A 20,626-nucleotide genomic window follows, 5' to 3' on the forward strand; every position below is an offset into this window, starting at 1 on the left:
AACACAAAGACTGGATAAATTAAAGATGAAAGAGTAAAGGGGTCTCGAGACCATACAGTTGAGAACTGCTGTTCTAAGAGATGCAAGGTGTAAAAGGTAAGACACCACCACCAGAGACTAGAGCAGGAGCAGCTAGAGCTGTGGACTCCTGGGCTTCCGCCCAGCAGCATCAGTGCATTCCAGCTGAAGCAGCAACGGCAACAGCCACAGCCTCCGACAGCAGCAGGGGCACGTGCTAGCTGGTTTCAGCTCTGAGGGTACAGAGCCCTTTACTCATCTCTGGGTAATCTTGAGCTGTTTCAGCACCTCTGTAACAATCTCCTAAGATTAAGCTTTTTCCTGTTTGAAATAGAGTGATTTCTGTTTTCCTGATTGTTGGATACTAACTCATATGAAGCAGAGTAATCCCAGAGAACAGTCTCTCAAAGATAGGAATGTGGGTTTGGTACATCCAGGTGATCTTAAGTTGATTAAACAACTATTTTGCCCCTATGTGCTATGGGAAATCAGCCAGCCATTTTCCATGGCAATGAGGGCACCATGGAGTTCAAGTTCAATTAGGTCAGAGGGCCAATCCCATATCTTGTGAGATACTACTGCTGTTGGAACCTTGCTGCTGTAGCAGCTAAACAAGGAATCCAGAAGCCCATACTCTACTGAAGCTGCCATTCCCACCTGTTCCCAGCCTTCTACCTCCCTACCATTTCATGTAGTACAGAAGAGTACCAAAGGGAAGGAATGGGGTTGCCACCCAACAGACCAATAATGAGTACTTATAGCAGGCACTGTACCAGCTATAGTTACAGTGGGAAAATGGGCAAAAAACCCCAAATTGATTTTGACAGATTAGATGTGAAGGGAAGGATGGAAAGACATTATTCAACAGGTAAAACTGAAAGTCGGGATAAAAAGGCACTTTCACTGCAAGTACAATACAAGCAACAAGATGCAGATGGGGACCTATAAGGCTACAAGGTGGAATGAAGGCTGGAGGTGAATAAAGATGAAATGTGAGACAGATTTAGTAACATCTTATACTCATTTCAAAGATACTTTGTAATAAACCTGTACACAGATCAAACTTTGTAAAACCTCATTTAAAACCCACATTTGGAAAATGGAAAACTATCTGCTTTAAGGCAAGAAGTATGCTTAACTCTAACAATACAATTTAAAGGATTCAATATATAATACATTAACTTACAAAAGTCTTCAGTAACATCAACTGAATTATCTAAATCATTTAGCCACTTGATTGTAAGCAACCATGAAAATGAACATTTTTGTGATCTAGAAAAATGAAACTTAAACCTCCTCCCTGTCTCTTACAAGGTAATTTACAATGTAGATACTTACCAAGTGCACTTGTTGCATCTTCAAAAAGGTTTGACCGAGAAGAATCACCTGATGTACTGTAAAATGTTTTTAGAAAATCATGTATGAGAAAGTATGTAAAATCTACCTTAAAGTTTAGTAGCTATCCAATTTGTAGAGATTCTTTGATTTTAATTGAATGTAGAAGTCTGGCTACAGTGTTCAAAAAGGCTTCCAGATTAAACCCCAAAGCTTTATCCATAACATTTACGGCATGGGAAGAATTTTCAATTTTAATACTCATTCTGTTCTGCAAATCCATCATTTAAAATGTCCAAAGATATAAAAGAACATCCTTACAGAGAGCTTACCATTTAAGGAATACAAAAAAGATAACATACAACTAATTCCCTGAAAGAATTTACAAGAAAAATTAAATAATCTATAAGTCAAGTCACAGTAAAAGAAATATCAAAAGCTGTATATGATAAACAGCACATGCAGAAACTGCATTAGGCTGGAAAGGCCTGGGAAGTCTTTACATAGTAGAATTTCATTAGGTCTTATAGTTAAGTTCTGAACACAGAAACTGCAAGAAAGCCTTCAGGTCAAGGAACGCAGCATAAACAAAAAGATGCAGAGGGAGGATAGACCCAAGCTGTAACCAAGTTTTAAGCCAGTTTAGAAGGACTAAGTTTTGTTAGGCAATTGCAGAAGATGAGTCTAGAAAACAAAGAAGACACAAACACAATAATGAAAGACCATAAAGAGAAGGCCAAAGAAAAATAAATTGAGGTTTACAAAAGTGGTAAAGACAGCAGTTAGCAGTTTGGAGTAAAACATACACACAACACAATACACACATATACCTCTGTCCCAATTTTAGAAACAAAACACAGTAGACTTCAGTTCTGAGAAAACCCTACAGCATAGTAAGAGTAACGGAAATACCTAAGTTTGAATTCATAAATTACTTTGTAAGCCTCAGTCAGTTCTTCACCAATACAATGAGGTCAACAATGGTACCCATGTATCCCTAAGTGCTGTGGGTAGGGTTACTGCTGGTAAAGTGCTCAGCGAAGTGCCTGGTATCATAACACTCAACATGATTGTTATGATTAAGACAATACTTTGGTATAATTTTTAACATATCTTCATCAACTAGATAGTAAAATTAACATGTAGAAGGCAAAATATCAAAAAGAACTATATACTACAGCTCTATACTATATATATAGGAAAACAAATTCTCCTGCCTTAGACCTGACCTGTGTCTTGTTGTTGTGTGTTTGAACAATTACTGCATGTCAGCAGAACTACAACTGCCTAAATTTTCCCCAGGGGTGCATAGTATTCCATTTAATTGACCAAATCAAACTATAAAGACATTTTTTGTTTGGTTTCCAACCTTTAAATTCTTTCTGTAGTCAAATGTATTAATCATTCCTTTTATGACTTTTTTGGGTTAAGATTATTTTCCCATGCTCTCCTCTAGTTTACGGTTTCACTTTTACATTAAATCTCTATCCATCTAAAATTTATTTTTATGAGTGTAAGATGTGATCCATCTTTTTTTTACCTCCAGAAGGCTAGACATTTATCCTAATAGCATTTCCCCCACAGTGGTCTGCAATTACATTTTTATCTTATATTAAGTCCCTGTATGTATTTTGGTCTGTTTCTAGACTACTATTTCACCAAGCAGTCTTTCTAGTCAAGAGCCATACTAAATTGTAATCATTACCATGCATAATACATTTTACTATCTGGTAGAATTAGACCCCTTTGTTACTGTTCTTTTATAGAACAATTTGTGCTATTTTTGCACATTGTTTTAAAATTTCTTTTTAAACATTACAGATAAGACTGAGATACCGTTTAACCACCATTCAATCTTGATTCTGCCTCAACACTCCTCCCCTCCCCATCCGCAGAGGAAACCACTTTATCCGTTAGTGTGTTGTCCCTCTGCTACTGTTTTTCTACACATTAATATGCCACCCACAGAAAATATGCAATGTTGTTATGTGGCTTTTGTTTGGTTTGTGGTTATTGCCTATACTGTTCTGCAATCTGCTATTTTCACTTGATAACAAAGCCTTGAAACCACATTTATTTAATATGCATATACACTGCATACTTTAACTGGCCTGTAGTATTGGATATCAGAGCTCCTCCAACTTTAGGAAGCCCAAGAATTCACCAGGAGAGCTTGTTAAAATACAGATTTCTAGGACCCACGTCCAGAAATTCTTATTTAGAGGTCTAGGGTGGAGCCTAACAATTAATTTCAAACAAACTCCCAGTGATGCCGATGTTGTCTATTCACTACCACACTTGAATAGCACAGTTCTCTAATACAAATAACATGTCGAGTCATGCCCTTACTAATGGATATTTAGGTTGGTTCCAATTTGTCCTCAATTACAAGCAATGCAGTCCTTGTGCACAAGTGCAGTTTCTCTAATGTAGATATCAACAAGTGGAATTTGCACTGCAATATGTGGTTTTTAAAAGAACAAAACTGACCTAAAAAAACAAATCCCTAATAATGAAATGTCAGGCCAGGGTGATAAACTTTCTGACACTCCTCAAAATTCATACCAGCGTATCTCCTGATAATTATCTCACTGAGTTCTGTGCTTTATAAGACACTAAATGTTTTATAGCACAAATGAAGAAACTAAGGCACATTTAAGCAGCTGGTTTTCTGAGCTTCCCTCCCTTCCCTTTCTGTGCTATCCTTCTCTGAGGTGTATAGTTTGGGGAAATAAGAGTATAGGGTTGGGCTTCCCTGGTGGCACAGTGGATAAGAATCCGCCTGCCAATGCAGGGGACATGGGTTTGAGCCCTGGCCTGGGAAGATCCCACATGCCACTGGGCGACTAAGCCCGTGCGCCACAACTACTGAGTTTGCACTCTAGAGCCCGTGAGCCACAACTACTGAGCCCACGTGCCACAACTACTGAAGCCCACACGCCTAGAGCCTGTGCTCCGCAACAACAGAAGCCACCGCAATGAGAAGCTCACACGCTGCAACGAAGAGTAGTCCCCGCTCACCGCAACTAGAGAAAGCCACACACAGCAACAAAGAACCAAAAGCAGCCAAAAATAAATAAATAGACAAATAAATTTATATTTTTAAAAAAAAGAGTAAAAGGTTGGTGTACAAAGCCCAAGTAAGTAGGCAACTCTGGAGTCTGCTTTTCTGACCATCAACTCCTTCATGTAATCTCTATGGGTCTGAAAAGATAATCCTGACTCTTGAGAACAGATGAATAAAACTGTACCCCCAAGAAGAAATAAAAAGAATAGAGATAATAAAAAAACTTGAATTGATGATATTAGCACATTAAAATGGATTGATCAATTTGGGAATTCTTACACTATGGAGCTTTTTAAAAGGAGCTTAAAGCTATTAAGAAAATATGATATACTGTACCAACTCAAGACATATTTAATTAAGTTTACAATGTTTAAATGATTTGGAAAACCAATTTGTGAAATTTATAAGTTCCCTCCCATACACAGAAAAGATGTAACAGCCTTTAGATGCAATAGCATAGGCCGACTCTGGGTTGTCTCCCACTAGTTAAGGGTGATTGTATGCAATTCTAGCTGCACATGGGAGAAGTACCAAATTAGGCAACAGTGTTTCAGAATGCCTAAAGCAAAGTACAGCAGGCTGACATAGGGAAAATATTTTACTACCTGAACCTGTGTTCTCTTGGGGAATTAAATCCTTCAAAAGAGGCCCGAAGCAGCAACAAACCAGGTGACTCAAACCCCTCCCAACATGGCTGACTGACTCAAAGAAACGGCACTCAAAGACAAAACACTAAAGTGAAAGATGATGAGAAAGAATTCATGACTAAATTCTTTCTCATCATTGTATTTATCACAGACATCCTTCTATGTCAGTGTTTCCAAATGCTGCATAGTTTTCCATTGTGACTGGTCCTGATTCCAGGACGCTACTGCCACTGAGGTCCTGAGTTGCACCAAAGTCACAAAATACAAACCGCTTGCTTCAGTGCCAATACATACTGGACACAAAGCAACTCAGGCTCTCAGATAAAGAAGAGATTCCCGTGTATGATTTCCAGCCAAGAGAACTGAAGCATTGTTTTGGTTATTTTATTTATCATTGGGGAAAAAAACCTTTGTCACAAACTACTCAATAATCCTAACTGCCAACTTCCCACAAGAACTTTTTTTTGCTCCCCAAATATCCCAGCACTTTTTCTTCTGTTCTAAAGATCTACGTAGGCAAAAACTTAAATTTCTATACAACTTCACAAAGATGTAGATACTTACTCAGCACATACTGTGTGCCATGTGCTATATCATATCTTTTACTTATTTCATTTAATCCTTATAACAACTCTATGAGATAGGTCCTGCTGTCATCCACATTTTGCAGATGAGGAAAAATCCAAAGACGTTAATTTCTTTTCTAAGGTTAAGACCTAACAAATGTTAGACCCAAACACAATACTACGTAGCAACTGGAAAAATTTACTGACATGGAAGGATGTTTATGATAGATGTGACAACAGTCAAAGAATATAGGTCAAATATAATAATGATTGGGGGACAAATGTCAAGTTATTTATAATGTGTCAAGCTATAATATACTGTCAGATTATTTTATAATTCTTCTTCTTTTTGGTCATTTGTATTTCCTAACTTTTCTACACAAAATGAATAATGACTGACCCCTTTCCCTGCACCCTGGGAGAAAAAAAACAATGCAGAGTATACAAATTCAGATTACCGAACAGACACAAGCATACTGCTTTAGTCAGGGTTCAAAGTTTAGAAAAAGTTTAACATAGTAGATAGAAAGTTAGTTTGATCAAAACAATAATCAAAATAAATACATTCATGAAGTCACTGTTATAAACATATTCCTATACAATTTCCTAGAATCCAGTTCTTACCTGTCAGTTGATGTTGGGCTAGCAGCCACTGGTGTTTCTGCTGGCTTTTCTGCAGGTTTCTCTTGTTTCGTTGCACTAGCAGGTGCAGGTTCAGAAGATGCTGTCGTTGATGCTGGAGTGACAGATGCAGGTGTGGGAGTGGGAGCAGGAGCCAAAGTGGGGGCAGGGGTTGGGGCCTGAACCACAGTTGGTGCTGTGGAGGAACTAACTGTGGTAGTGGTGGCAGAATTTGATTGCTGAGTTGTAGCTGGTGCTGGTGTTGTCACTGCTTTGGGCTAAACACATTACAAATCAAAATAATGCATTATGATAAAACACTGCATTATTACCTGATCTCTGGATGCTACAAACATAACACTAATACAAGTTTGTAACTTGAAAATAATTTTGTAAGGTGACATAATGAGTGATCAATAGCGGCAATGTGAATCACTATTTATGTTATTCTTTCAAAGCTGATGAGAGCATATACATTAACTATCAACTTCCATTAGCTTTAGCCAACGGTTTCAGTCTTCGGATCATTATGAAAAAGAACCAAAAGAAGCAAATATTTTAAAACGTACAGAATGTGTATCCAGAAAAAGAACCACATAATCCCCCCCCAAAACTTCACAATTAAAGTTTCTTGGTTACAACTTCAAAGTATTTATCGTCATTTGAAAGCAACAAAAATAACTTTCTTGAAATGAAAGTATAAACAGAAGTATGATTAATGAACATGCCAGAAAGTCTACTGTATTTTAGAGAAGGGAAGAAAATCCCAATATTGACTACAAGCCAATAGGTGTAAGTACAAAGAGATTAACATAACTTTTGAGATGTATATACAGTTAAACCGACAAATAAAGGCCAAATAAAGTTATAACCGCATGCTCAGCACTTTCTGAACTAGAATCAGAGCCATAAACATTCCCACCAAGCAAAAAAGCAATTACATATGGGTAAAAATCATATTATATGAGTTTTATTCTTCTCCAGCCTATCAATACTCACTACCTTCTTAGCTCATAACTTACCTAAGGTGAAAAGGTAACTGATTTGATGGAAGATGAGATTAAAATTCAACATAATTTGCCCCAAGTATAAATCAACAAACTGTAAATGCAATGAGTGGATTTGTGCCTTGTTCTATTTGAGCTAGTATAGAGTGTACTGGAAAAAAGTGCCTTGTGCAAGGTAGGGGGATGGGACTTACCTATCCTGCTTAACTCTTAGTTATGTTCTAAATAGTCAACGTTACTATAATAATAAAGGAAATAAGACCATAACAAATACATACCCAAATATGTGGCTACCACATTTTCCACTATGTACTATGTATGATAAAACTAAACAAGGGAATACTATTCAGCCTTAAAAAGGACAGAAATTCTGGCACATGCTACAATGCGGATGAACCCTGAAGACATTATACTAAGGGTAATAAACAAGTCACAAAAGGACAAATACTGTATGATTCCACTTATACGAGGTACGAAAAGTAGTCAAGTTCATAGAAAGGAGAACAGTGGTGTCAGGGGCTGGGGGGCAGGGGAAATGGGTAGTTACTGTTTAACAGGTACAGAGTTTCAGTTTGGGAAAATGAAAAAAGGTTTAGAAACAGATGGTGGTGATGGTTACACAACAATGTGAATGCATTTAATGCCAATGAACCAAACACTTAAAAATCGTTAAATCTGTAAATTTCGTGTTGTGTACCACAGTTTTTGAAAAAACTAGATGAGGCTAAGTTTCCTCATATGATTCTGTTCCTGTGTATTTAAAGTTTAACATTTAATAAGTGCTTAAATATAGCAAAATCAATATGGTTCTTAATAGATTAAAAAAAATTAAGTCCAGTACATGTAAACTGTTCAGCTGCTTTTCATTTCTCACTACAAAAGTATTCCATAATTAAAATTTACTTGTTCACTAGGGGCAAGACGGGAATAAAGACACAGACCTACTAGAGAATGGACTTGAGGATACAGGGAGGGGGAAGGGTAAACTGGGACAAAGTGAGAGAGTGTCATGGACATATATACACTACCAAATGTAAAATAGATAGCTAGTGGGAAGCAGCCGCACAGCACAGGGAGATCACCTCTGTGCTTTGTGACCACCTAGAGGGGTGAGATGGGGAGGGTGGGCGGGAGGGAGACACAAGAGGGAAGAGATGGGGATATTTGTATATGTATAACTGATTCACTTTGTTATAAAGCAGAAACTAACACACCATTGTAAAGCAATTATACTCCAATAAAGCTGTTAAAAAAATTTACTTGTTCAACTTTGTTTTCTACTGCATATATCAATTACTTTGAGACTTTAAAAGAAACTCACATTTATTCTATCTACAGTCTTTGACAAACTGGTTTCCAATTACCTATTTAAATTTATTTTGGGTGCTACAAGTAACACTACTCTTCTGAGATTATTAGGAGTTTAGAATTTAGGATCATAATTCAGTCCTAAAAGTATCATGAGCACCACCACTCCTCTATTTGTCTTAACTCTCTACTGCATGTTTATGTATCTTTAAACAAGTATATAAATAAAACAAAAATCCTGAGAGAATCCATATTCATTCTCTGCTTTAGAGAAAAACTTTTGACTTTTATTTCAGTCCAATAAATCACAAAAAAGTTCCTGTTAAAAACCTTCTCACAATAATCATTCCATCGTTCGCTTAGCTGTCTTTTCCCTTTTTTAGTTTCTAAAAATCTATCCCACTGGCTAAGAAATATCACTGAAATTGTTAATCTATATGTCTTTTTGGCCCTGAAGTATTTGTTAGGTCTAGTACATCAATTAGCAAATCCTTTTAAGGCACTCTTATTAAAAACTACAAAATGAGAAACACTTATTCAATTTCTAAGAATCACATTCTCTAATAATTATACAATTAGTGATTTTACTAATCCAACAATACCTAATAATTTTTAACATGACACTTCACATATCAGTTGTTTTGACATATTTAAAATTATGCTCAAACTACAAATATATGAAACTATTAACTTTATAGTTGACTCAAAGCAAACTGTTAAAATCTTTAATAACAATTAAGTGCATGCCACTATGGATGTGTATAAACTGTTTTCACTTGAAAGTGTAAAGCAAGACTTGGGATCATCTTTTTTTTCTTTTTAAACTCACATGCATAAAGATATATACAACAAGGTTGAAACTTACTTTTGTCACCATAACTACCACGAAGTTTTTCTCATCAATTTTATATTCTTTTAGAGCAGTATCATCATTGAGGATTTTGCCTAGCACATTAAGAAAAAAACATATTACTGAAGGCACCGTAACTTTGTCTTACACTAACTGAGGTTAAAACAATCACCAACATCAATTCTATTAAAACTTTCCCCAAAGAAAAAGATTAACCAGTCAGCCAAGATAAACATAAGTGGATACATGATTAGTTAAGAAGGCATAAATAAGCATTTGACTAAAAGATAGCAAACTCATATACTGTATGTAGATATCTCAATCCCAAACATTTCTTAAAAATTATTACTTATAATAAAAAAGACTTGCTGGGTAAGGAAATATTAACTAGGTCCTGAGAAAGAGGAGATCATTTAGACAAACAAAATTCAATTTTGAGATGCTCAAGGATTCCCCACCCCTTCCCCGGAATAACCTATAATCCCTCGTGATGGAAGAAAAAATGAACGAACTGCCTGCTCCCACAAATACTGGATACCTGCAACACAGAAATGTTCCACTGCTATAAAAATAAGATACTCATAGTGTCCTGATACACAGAAATGGTAAGATAATATAGAACTGAGTAAGGCACACAGACTATGTAAGATTTTAGTCATGCAGAAGGACAAATGAAAGGTCAGGATTCCTTCAGGCTTCCTATTCCTTGAAATTCGTTTTCCATTTTTAAAAAGTTATTGAATCAAAAGCTGCAAGCATTAAGACAAAAGGGAATAGTGTCTCTACTCAGCATAGGATTGAAAAAACAGGCCAAGACTAGGAAGCAGAAATTCTAGTTTTATGTCTGCCATCAACTACATGCATCTCTTCAGGCTTCTGATTCCTCATCACAGGGCTAGTGTTTCCTCTAAACCACCTCAGTTAAGAAAATACTTTAAAATCTCTATGTAGGAAGAGACAAGAATCCATGGGCAACTCAAGATTCACCTTACCGACATCTACAATGACAGTGCTCAGTATTTCTTCTCAAGAACAAAGAAAAGAATTTTCTCCACAAAATTCACATATCAAGTCTATTTTTAACACACATTTTTCTGGTTACTAGTGAGGCTAGTTAATTTACAATTTCCTATTCATATCCTTTGTTGCTTTTTAATTGGGTCATCCTCTCCTTACTGATTTGTAAGAGCTCTTTATATAATCTGAATATTAATCTTTCTTCTCCTGTCGCTTATTTATAGTGTCTTTTGACATATAAGGTCTTCTGTATTCTTCAATTTTGGTATTTTATTTAAAAAACAGATAAACTGAAATTTAATTTCACAGGAATGATTCCAAGTACATTAATACACATAATCAGTATAAATGGTTTCATTCCAATAGATTAAAAAAGATGCTCAGCTTGATGGGAAAACTGAAGAAACACGTGGACCCCTATCTTGCACCACTCACAAAAATTAACTTGAAATGGATCAAAGACTTAAACATAAGGTCTGACACCATAAAACTCCTGGAAGAAAGTGTAGGGAAGAAAGTCAGAGATTTTGGTCTTGGCAATAATTTTCTGGGCATGATGCCAAAAGCACAAAAAATAAAACAAAAAAATGGACAAATGGGACTACACCAAACTCAAAAGCGCTGCACAGCAAGAAACAACAAAATGAAAAGAATTCCACAGAATGGAACAGACTACAGAATGAGAGAAAATTTTTGAAAACCATATATCAGATATGGGGTTAATATCCAAAATACATAAAGAACTCAGTCAACTCAATAACAAAAAACCAAACAATCTGATTAAAAATCATCAGAGTAAACCAACATTTCTCCAAAGAGGACATCAAAATAGTGAACAGACAGATGAAAAGATGCCCAACATCACTAAGCATCAGGGAAATGCAAATCAAAACGAGGTATTACCTCACACCTGTTAAAATAGCTATCATCAAGAAGACAAGAAACAACAGGGGCTGGTGAGGTTGTGGTGAAAAAAGAATACTTATACAGTGTTGGTGGGAATGTAAATTGGTCCAACCACTATGGAGTATATGGAAGTTCCTTAAAAAATTAAAAATAGATCTACCATATGATCCAGCAATTCCACTTTTGGGTATACACCGAAAGAAAATGAAAACAGGATTTTGACAAGACATATGCACTCCCATCTCTACAGCAGCACTATTCACAATAGCTAAGATATGGAAACAATCCAAAATGCCCACCAATGGATGAATGAATAAAAAAGACGTGACCCATATACACAATATCATTCACCCATGAGAAAGAAGATATCTTGCCGTCTGCGACAACATGATGAACCTTGAGAACATTATGCTAAGTATGATATCACTTATATGTGGACTCTAAAAACCTAAACTTATAAAAAAAAAGTATTTTACCTTGGTGGTTACCAAGGGTATGGGGTTTGGGGGGAGATAAGAGTGATGGTGTTTAAGAGTACGAACTTCTAATGAGTAGTAAATAAGCCATAGAGATCTAATGCACAGTATAATGAACACAGACAATAACACTGTACTGCTAACCATGTAATCTGATAAAGATCGTTACACTGGCAATCATATTACAATATATAAGTGTATCAGAGTAACACCCTGTACACCTTATACAATGTCACACAAACTAATTCAATAAAAAAATTTTTAAATTCAAAAAACAAAACAAAACAAATACAGCCAGTTACATAATACTTACAAAAGATAAAACTAATAAGCAAAACTATCTAACATCACTGCATGGAGAAATATATAAAGCAAATGTGAAAAAACAGAGGACTGAATATTAATAACATTCAAATGACTGTTCATTCTCTGCTTTTATTTGTACAATGTTTCTGACAATCAATTTGTATACACTACAGTTTGTAAGATGGCAATTTCTAAAACTAAAGAATGTCACAGTACACAAGAAAATGGCATATTAATTTCAGCATTTAATGCATACCTGCATAAATTAATTTTTGACCTGCTACAGGAAAGGCATCTTTACCCTTTTCAGATTCAATCTTCTCTTTCAGTGCTCTTACCTATAGGAAAAAATTTTTTGATTTTTGAAAAAGTCTAAGCAAATGAAAATCCAGAATCTGAACAAATGATGCAAGATAAAAATTTTATACATACTATCAATGACTCCAAAAACTTCAAAGATCATGTCTTTATAATATTACGTCAAAAAGACCTATTATTAACAACCCATACTACTAGGTAGAAGTATAAACTGTTTTACCATCTGTTCCACGTACACAGTTTTTTAAAAAAAGACTTTATCAGTTGACTTTATAAGTCTATTCAAAATAAAGGTTTCAAAAGCAGAAAGTTTTGATTCTCACTATAAAGTTTATGGGCTTATTTCTCACAGAGTAAGAAAGTAAAGAAAAGCTCTCTAATCTAAAAGGTCTAAGAAATAAAGTGGTCTTGTCCACAATAATAAAAAAAAGTTAAATGTGAATGTTAAAAGGCAAATTATTCACTTTAAAAGTGGCTAATGTTTCATTATAATCACCTGAGGGAGCTTTACAAAGACCAATTAAAATATAATTTCTGAGGGTGGGTCTGGACATCAATATTTTTGAAAAGCTTTACAGTTGGTTTCAAAGTTCAGCCAAACTTGAGAACCACTGTATTACTTCAATGATCTTGAACAGGTAGCTCAGTTTTTCTCAACATCAGTCTCATCTATAAAGAGGGACTGGAATACATGATCTTTATGGTCTTCCATCCCTAAAATTACATGACCACAGGTTCATTATGAAGTATTGATACTTAGAAAAAGAGTGCAATCAATTTCTGAAGTAGGGTGGCACAGGAGTAGGAAAAAAAAAGGCAAGGAGACATAATGGAACTAAATTTCACTACTTTAAATGACCAAGAATCAAGGGGGAAAATTCCATTTCCTTCAGTTCCCAGAATTCTTCTAAAAATTGTCTGGGGCTCCCCTGGTGGTGCAGTGGTTGAGAGTCTGCCTGCCGATGCAGGGGACACAGGTTCGTGCCCCGGTCCGGGAAGATCCCACATGCCACAGAGCGGCTGGGCCCATGAGCCATGGCCGCTGAGCCTGTGCGTCCGGAGTCTGTGCTCCGCAATGGGAGAGGCCACAACAGTGAGAGGCCCGTGTATCGCAAAAAAAAAAAAAAAAAAAAAAAATTGTCTGAATTGATAGCTCTGAGCTTTAAGTGGAAAACTGTCACAATAGGGATACAAAAGGTAGGGTTCCTCCCCAAATCACATTGCTACTCTAAGTAGTAGCTGAAATCCAAAACCAGCTCTTCTGACTCCAAGCTTTAGAGCAGAGTATTTTGCAAATGCCACATAAATCACCCTTGCTATACTGATCTTCCTGAAGTGGGCCAGTAGCATCACTGCTATTCTGATATCCCCAAAGTGGAAATCCATCACAAGAATCTCAACCTGCTATATATATGATTAAGAGTGGGAAAGGAGGACAAACAACAACAAAAAAACCCTCTAGTCATTTTACTACTAAATAACATTGCTTCAAAAAATCAAAACTGTGATTAAAGAATACTAAAACATAACAATGAGAACTCTACATAACAATACCTATATGATGTGGTTAAAAAAGTAATCATAGACTAACACTAAACATGTTTATTATTAAAGAAGGAAAATTAATAAACTAAGCACGCAACTCAAATAGAAATAACAAGACACATAACAAAAGAAAAAATGCAAATAAAAAGTTAAGAGAAATGGTAGAAAATGGTTCTTGTGCCAACAGAAAAATGGACAAATGACAGGGGCAGGCAATTCACAATTATACACCCAATAAAAAGAAAAGCTCAACATCATTAGTAACCAAAAGCACAAATTTTAATGTCAGACATCATTAATCCAATAGACGGTCATACTGGAAAAGACTGTCTTGAACAATTTTTGGTGATAAGTGTGAAGAGACACACTCAGAACAAGGGTATCAAATGATATAATGTTTTGTGGGCAATATGCCAGGACACCTTGACATTTTGGGGGCAGAGGGTGTGTGTGTGTGTGTGTGTGTGTGGATTCAACGCAGCAAAACCACCTTGGGTCATGTGTCAAAGAAAATACGTGAACTTTTGTAGTATTTGAAGTATATCTCAATAAAGATGAAAAAAATACCTTGTAGTAAACAATCCTGTTTACAACGGCATCAAAAAAAAAGAAAAGAAGTGAACCAGACTTTGGAACCAGGTTCCCTGACCTGTCCAAACTTCTGGCATTGTTCCTTAACCTCAACCCAATGATCTTTACTTCCAATCCACTTAAGTCATCTACTCACAGTCATTCAGGACACAGGCTGAATCTCATCATCCCCAAAATGCTCTTTGAAATGGTAAGTGCCAATCTCCTATTCCCACCAGCTCTCTCAGTAACTGTTCACTACACCTGGTCTTGCATCTCATTACAACTTTGGTTCCTTGAGCCTCTACTTTCATTCATTCTGATCTTTACTGCAAGCTCTATTCAGCTTAGACAATAATGCCACTGCTTCTATCACTTTCTTCCTAACATCACAGACTTGTTTGCCTTTCTGTTGCTCCTACCAGGTAAAACTCCACATCTGGACCAGCACAGTTGAATTTATTTGTCAGTACTCAAAATAAAATTTACTTCAACCACTGTGGTGTCATACTCTTCTACCTCACTTATCTAACACATCTCACCTTTAATGTCTAACCAGCTGCCTATCCACATTTATATCCAGTCTTCTAAATGTTACTGGAGAAAAAGAACGACACCCCCAATCCTTCTGTTCCCCTGGTTAGCCCTCTTCTCCCTCCTCCAAGAGGTTGTTTGAAACCTGTACTCTCCTCTAAATCTGATTCCCAACACTCCCCCGCAACCCCCTGCAGATGACCATTTTCTACTTCAAGGTACAGAAGACACCACAGGAACTCACACCCTCAACTTTCTGCTACCAAACTGACACATGGTTTTTTGCGTCCAGATCCACCTAATCTCAATCTTCTTTCCTACTAAATGAAAGCTATCCCTCTCTTCAAATCTAATTCCTTTCTCCAGTACCTTGCTAGATTCATTGTTTCCTACTCCCCCACCCCGCCGAGTTGTATTTTCAACCTCTCCCTCAAAGCCACTTCATTTCCATTCACACTTAAACAGACCCAATTCTCTATCATCTTAAAAACACACAAAATCCCCCACAGTCTCCTCCTCCTCTTAGTCTCAAGTAATTTTCAAAAACTTAACTATACATTGTCTTTACTTACTCATAACCCCACACTTATTACTCCAGGGTGCAACACAATGCTGATAAACTGAGGCACAGACTTTGTTCTCATTCTGCAGCTTATTTTCTGCAGTAGTGCTACTCCCACAATTCCATTAAGACTGCCCTCACCAGTACCACTAAATTCAGCAACATCATCATCAGATACTTCTTAGTCCTCCTCTGTAGTATTACTTGACCTCTCTGCCACATTTGACAGTACTGACTCATCTCTCCTTTACGCACTGTTTTCCTTTGGCTTCCATAACACCACACTCTTCTGGTTTTCCTCCTATCTCTTTGTTCACTCCTTTTTGAAATCCTCTTCCTTGCCGAGACCTTTAAGTGTTACTTAGGGCTATGGCCAAGACTGCCTTTTCTTCTACACAGACTTCTAGGATAATCCATTTCAACTACTCCTAGTTTTAAGAACCATTCATATGTCATGTGTATCTCTAGCCCAGCTCTCTCCTGACTCTACTTGACACCTTCACTGGATGTCCCATAGGCATCTCAACCATAATGTAATTGCTGAAAGATGGTTTCTAGACTACTTTGTCTAAGTCTTCCCTAACTCAATCAAATTGAGCATACTTTAAAACAGCTATAAAGAAAGGCCTTCTTTCTGGATGTTGCAAAGAAGGAAAAGGTAGCAACTCTGCACATGGTTTCCCTTGGAAAGGTTATGTCCAACAGCCAATGTAGTTATGACTCCTCTGTGCTGAGCCCCGTGCCAATACTTCCAATAAGTCATCTCAACAGGATGGATCTAAAACTGAGCACTATGATCCCAGTAAATAACCAGGCTTCTCCAAGGCTAACAAACAAGAAGCAGGAACTAAACTTTCATTTTGCTGCTTATTTCCCCCTAGATAAAGAATGGGAGTTTACCATTGATTCAACTAGAGACAATGCATGGTTAACACTCAAGAAGTCAAATTTTTTCTAGCCACATACTTCTCTCTTACAAAATTGTGCATTTTAAAAGAAAAATATACTCAACATCTAATACTAAACATAGTTGACGTAGTTTTTATTTTTTCCCCAAAAGGGAGATAATCACTATGAAAAAGTGCCAACACAAAAGCAGATCAGTTATCCTTTTTCATCCCATTCCCTTGTGAGGTATTTGTCTCTTCCTTCTCCTATATTCCTCACATTAAATCATTTATTCAGTTGTTCCAACTTACCATCTAACTACTTCCCAATGTGAACACTATATTGCATCCCATGGCACTACCCTAGTTCAGGCCAACCACCATTAAAAGTAGTTCTTCCGGGCTTCCCTGGTGGCGCAGTGGTTGAGAGTCCGCCTGCCGATGCAGGGGACACGGGTTCGTGCCCCGGTCCAGGAAGATCCCACATGCCACAGAGTGGCTGGGCCCGTGAGCCATGGCCGCTGAGCCTGTGCGTCCGGAGCCTGTGCTCCGCAACAGGAGAGGCCACAACAGTGAGAGGCCCGCGTACCACAGAAAAAAAAAAAAAAAAAAAAAATTAGTAAGAGCAAATAAGTTTTGGCAATTAAACGATTAGCAAAAGGAAACAGAGACCTAAAGCCAAATATGTTTACAAAAGAATTTCATAGATTTACGCTATGGGCAAAGCTTTTTCCTCTTTGGTTCCTTGGGTGGTATCCCTCCATTTGAGAAACTGGTGCAGGCACCAAGGAGTATTTCCTGAATCTCTTCCACAAAGTTGGTTTCTGCTAATTCTAAAAACAGAATTATGAAGATGTTGGTTGACATCAGTGCAACAGGAAAAATCTCCCTACTGGACCCAAGGAATGAAAAAAATGTGGCACAAGAGTTTTGTTTTTTTTTTTTTAACTGAAATAACTAAGACTACAGTATTAATAATATGTGGATAAACAGTAAACAAAGGCAACCAATTCTCAAATTAGGGTTATGATCCAAAAGGCTACTTTTTAAAATATAATTTTAAATACAGAATTAATTTCCCCCCACAGAAACTATGGTATTCAGGCTCCTAAACCTACCTATTTACGCCAATTTAATCTCTTCTATTATAAAATATATCCCTAACAGTATGGTTTCAACAATCAAAACAGACACAGACTTTGAAGACTGAAAAGTAGAAACTCCCAAGTTACTTGTAAATTTTCAAGTTTCTATATAGGCAGAAAATGGATCTAACATACTACAAAGAAGCCACCTACCTCATTCAACCAGAAGTGTGTGGCGGAGAGGGCAGAGGGAGAGACAAATAACAATTTTTATCTACCTGTTGAAGTATCTAGGACCTATTCGTACATATTAGTCATTTGTAGTTGGTCTACTTCCTCTGCTGGAATAGGTATATGTAATGTTAAAGGGTTTATAAAGTTCATTCTATTATAAAATTAGCTCTTTGAGACATTACACAAGGAATGTATTTATCCAAACTTATAGGCAACAGACATGGTGTCCTTCAGCAGGATTCACTGTTCTACAGCAGGCTTAAATTTAGCACATTTCTTTCCAAAGGCAACAGAAATTTTATACATTATCTATCAAATAATCTCAATTTCCAAGCTAAAGCTAGAACACTGCTCTCAACACTGAAATTGCTGATTACATCAAGCTAAGAAAATGAGGATATCTCACTTACACAAACCTTGTTCAAAAAGGACAGTGAAAATACTGATCAAAATAACTGTAAACAGGACTTGTTAAAAAAGAAATTGCATAGATTTATTTCTGATTTCACAATTCACCAAAAATTTTTCAGATCCATAATCTCATCTGATTTTCAGATCAACTCTACGAGGAAGGCAGGTAAAGTATTATTACTCCCATTTTACTCACAAGAAAAGAGATTTAAGTACTATGCTCAAGGGCACAGGGCAACTATAAAGTGGGAGAAAACTCTCCTCTAGTTTAGGAATAGCATGATGTATTTGAAAGAGCAAGATGTTAAAAAAAAAAGCAAACAGACTCAAGAGCTACTCTTAAGTTCTGATGTGAGGAAGAGGGAGAAATGGAGGAGTAGACAAATGTGGAGACAAGGGAGGGTTTTATTAAGACAAGGAAAATGTTTAGATACTCTAGAAATGGAAAAATTGGGCTTCCCTGGTGGCACAGTGGTTGGGAATCTGCCTGCCAATGCAGGGGGACACGGGTTCGAGCCCTGGTCCGGGAGGATCCCACGTGCCACGGAGCAACTAAGCCCGTGCGCCGTAACAGGAGAAGCCACTGCAGTGAGAAGCCCGAGCACCACAGACAAGAGTGGCCCCCTGCTCACCACAGCTAGGGAAAGCCCGCGCAGAGCAGCAAAGAGCCAATGCAGAAATAAATTAAATAAATTTAGAAATGGAAAAATCAATGATTGTAGAAAAGGAGAACTGATGGAGTGATGTCCTTCATAAACGACAAGAGTTTAGGATGCTGTGTTAAAGTGGGGGGGGATTGGCCTTAGATAGCACCATCCACAATACATAGCTATCTCCACAATAAAAGGAGGCTAGCAGGTAGGGAGTTCCAGTAGGATCTTGTAAAAGTTCTGTCCCGACTGTTTCTATATTTTCAATAAAACCTAAAATCTAGGGTCACTGATTGAAAATAAAGAGAGAAGATGATATGAAATCTGCCTATGACAGTGGAAAAGTGAATAGTGAAATGTATGACTGTCACTACAAGGGCCTGATTACGATTATTGTTCAGGAATTTAAGTGAGACAAGTCAAGGTGCCTATGTGTTCGCCTTCTAGCTGCACAGGTACAGACACAGACTTGAATTTAATCATATTTGGAGTATTTCAAACAAGAATAATGGAGTGAGAGTGGGACCATGTTGTTAAGCACTATCACTAAGCACTCTGTGTATCACATCAAACTCATATAACCATCAAAACAATCCTGTGAGGTTAGTACTTCCATGGCTGTGTTCTCTTTTTACAGATGAGGAAACAGGCACAAAATCGGGTAACTTGCCAAAGGTCACATCACACAGCAAGTACTAAGGCCAGGATTGAAACTTAGGCAGCCTGGCTCAAGAGACATGCTATACCTGACCCTTGCAAGGGAGTGATTATAGTCACTGACTCTATCTTAGCTGGGCACGAGGGGAAGGCCAGTGAAAAGGAGTATGGATGGAATAGACTGTAAGTCTCATTAGCATTGGAATCAGAGGGAAGTTAAGTGGGATACTAAAAACTGATCACTGTGGATGGGGGGAAGAGCTACAGTTACTGGTTGTGATAAGAGGTGGTTACCAGTCATGAGTCTGAATAACTGAGGTAGAGTAGAAGGAAAGATCAATGGATGAGCGATTAAGGAACAGAAGGTCAGAGTATGGGCAAGAACATCATTCACAGACAGTAAAACTACCAAGGCCATTGCTGTATGACCCCAGGCAAGTTACCAATAATGCTGGTCTCCATTTCTTCTTTTTAAAACATACACTATTACATATTTTCCACAATTCTGGTGTGTGTGTGTGTGTGTGTGTGTGTGTGTGTGTGTGTGTGTGTGTGTGTGTGTGTGTGTGTGTGTGTGTGTGTTTTAAACGATGCCTACCATAGGCTGTGACGCTCAGAATTATTGTGATCATTTTCACATGTTTCCCACTCATTCCTCAATCCTACTTCTGATTTCTCAAGCAGTAGATACATTTGACCTTTTCTTCCTCTTTGAAACTTTTTTCTTCTCTTGGATTCTTCCTACCTCAAAGGTTGCTCCTTAACTGACCTCTTCAGTACTCAATCTCCACGTGTTATAGCATCCCAGGCTTCAGCCCTAAGCCCCATCCCACTACATTCTCACCAGGGTTCCTCAATTCCAGTAGCAGAGAAGTTAATTACACATAAGGGATAATCTAGGCACTTGGACTCAATTTTGCAAGGCATGGACACTGAAAAAGACTGTGGCAAGATGGTCTCATCCAGTCCAATGGATTGAGGTCAAACATATATGCTGCTTATTGTCATGTCTCTAACTCCAGCCCAAATGCCCCTTTGGGACGGAAATT

General features: G+C 37.3%; 1 protein-coding gene across 1 annotated transcript in view; it reads right to left on the bottom strand.

The window, feature by feature from the left end:
- The window catches only part of RAD23B (RAD23 homolog B, nucleotide excision repair protein), a 44,483-nt gene that overhangs the window by 18,889 nt on the left and 4,968 nt on the right, over positions 1–20,626 (bottom strand). Inside the window, exons 3-6 of the mRNA XM_082655912.1 lie at positions 12,381–12,462; positions 9,435–9,514; positions 6,258–6,532; positions 1,357–1,412 (exon numbers count right to left, since the gene is read on the bottom strand). Of these exons, the coding sequence (XP_082512038.1) occupies positions 1,357–1,412; positions 6,258–6,532; positions 9,435–9,514; positions 12,381–12,462 (493 nt within the window). The remainder of the gene's footprint in view (positions 1–1,356; positions 1,413–6,257; positions 6,533–9,434; positions 9,515–12,380; positions 12,463–20,626) is intronic.

The sequence above is a fragment of the Grampus griseus genome, assembly GCF_964374135.1.
Source record: "Grampus griseus genome assembly, chromosome: 6".
In the NCBI taxonomy this organism is placed as follows: Eukaryota; Metazoa; Chordata; class Mammalia; order Artiodactyla; family Delphinidae; genus Grampus; species Grampus griseus.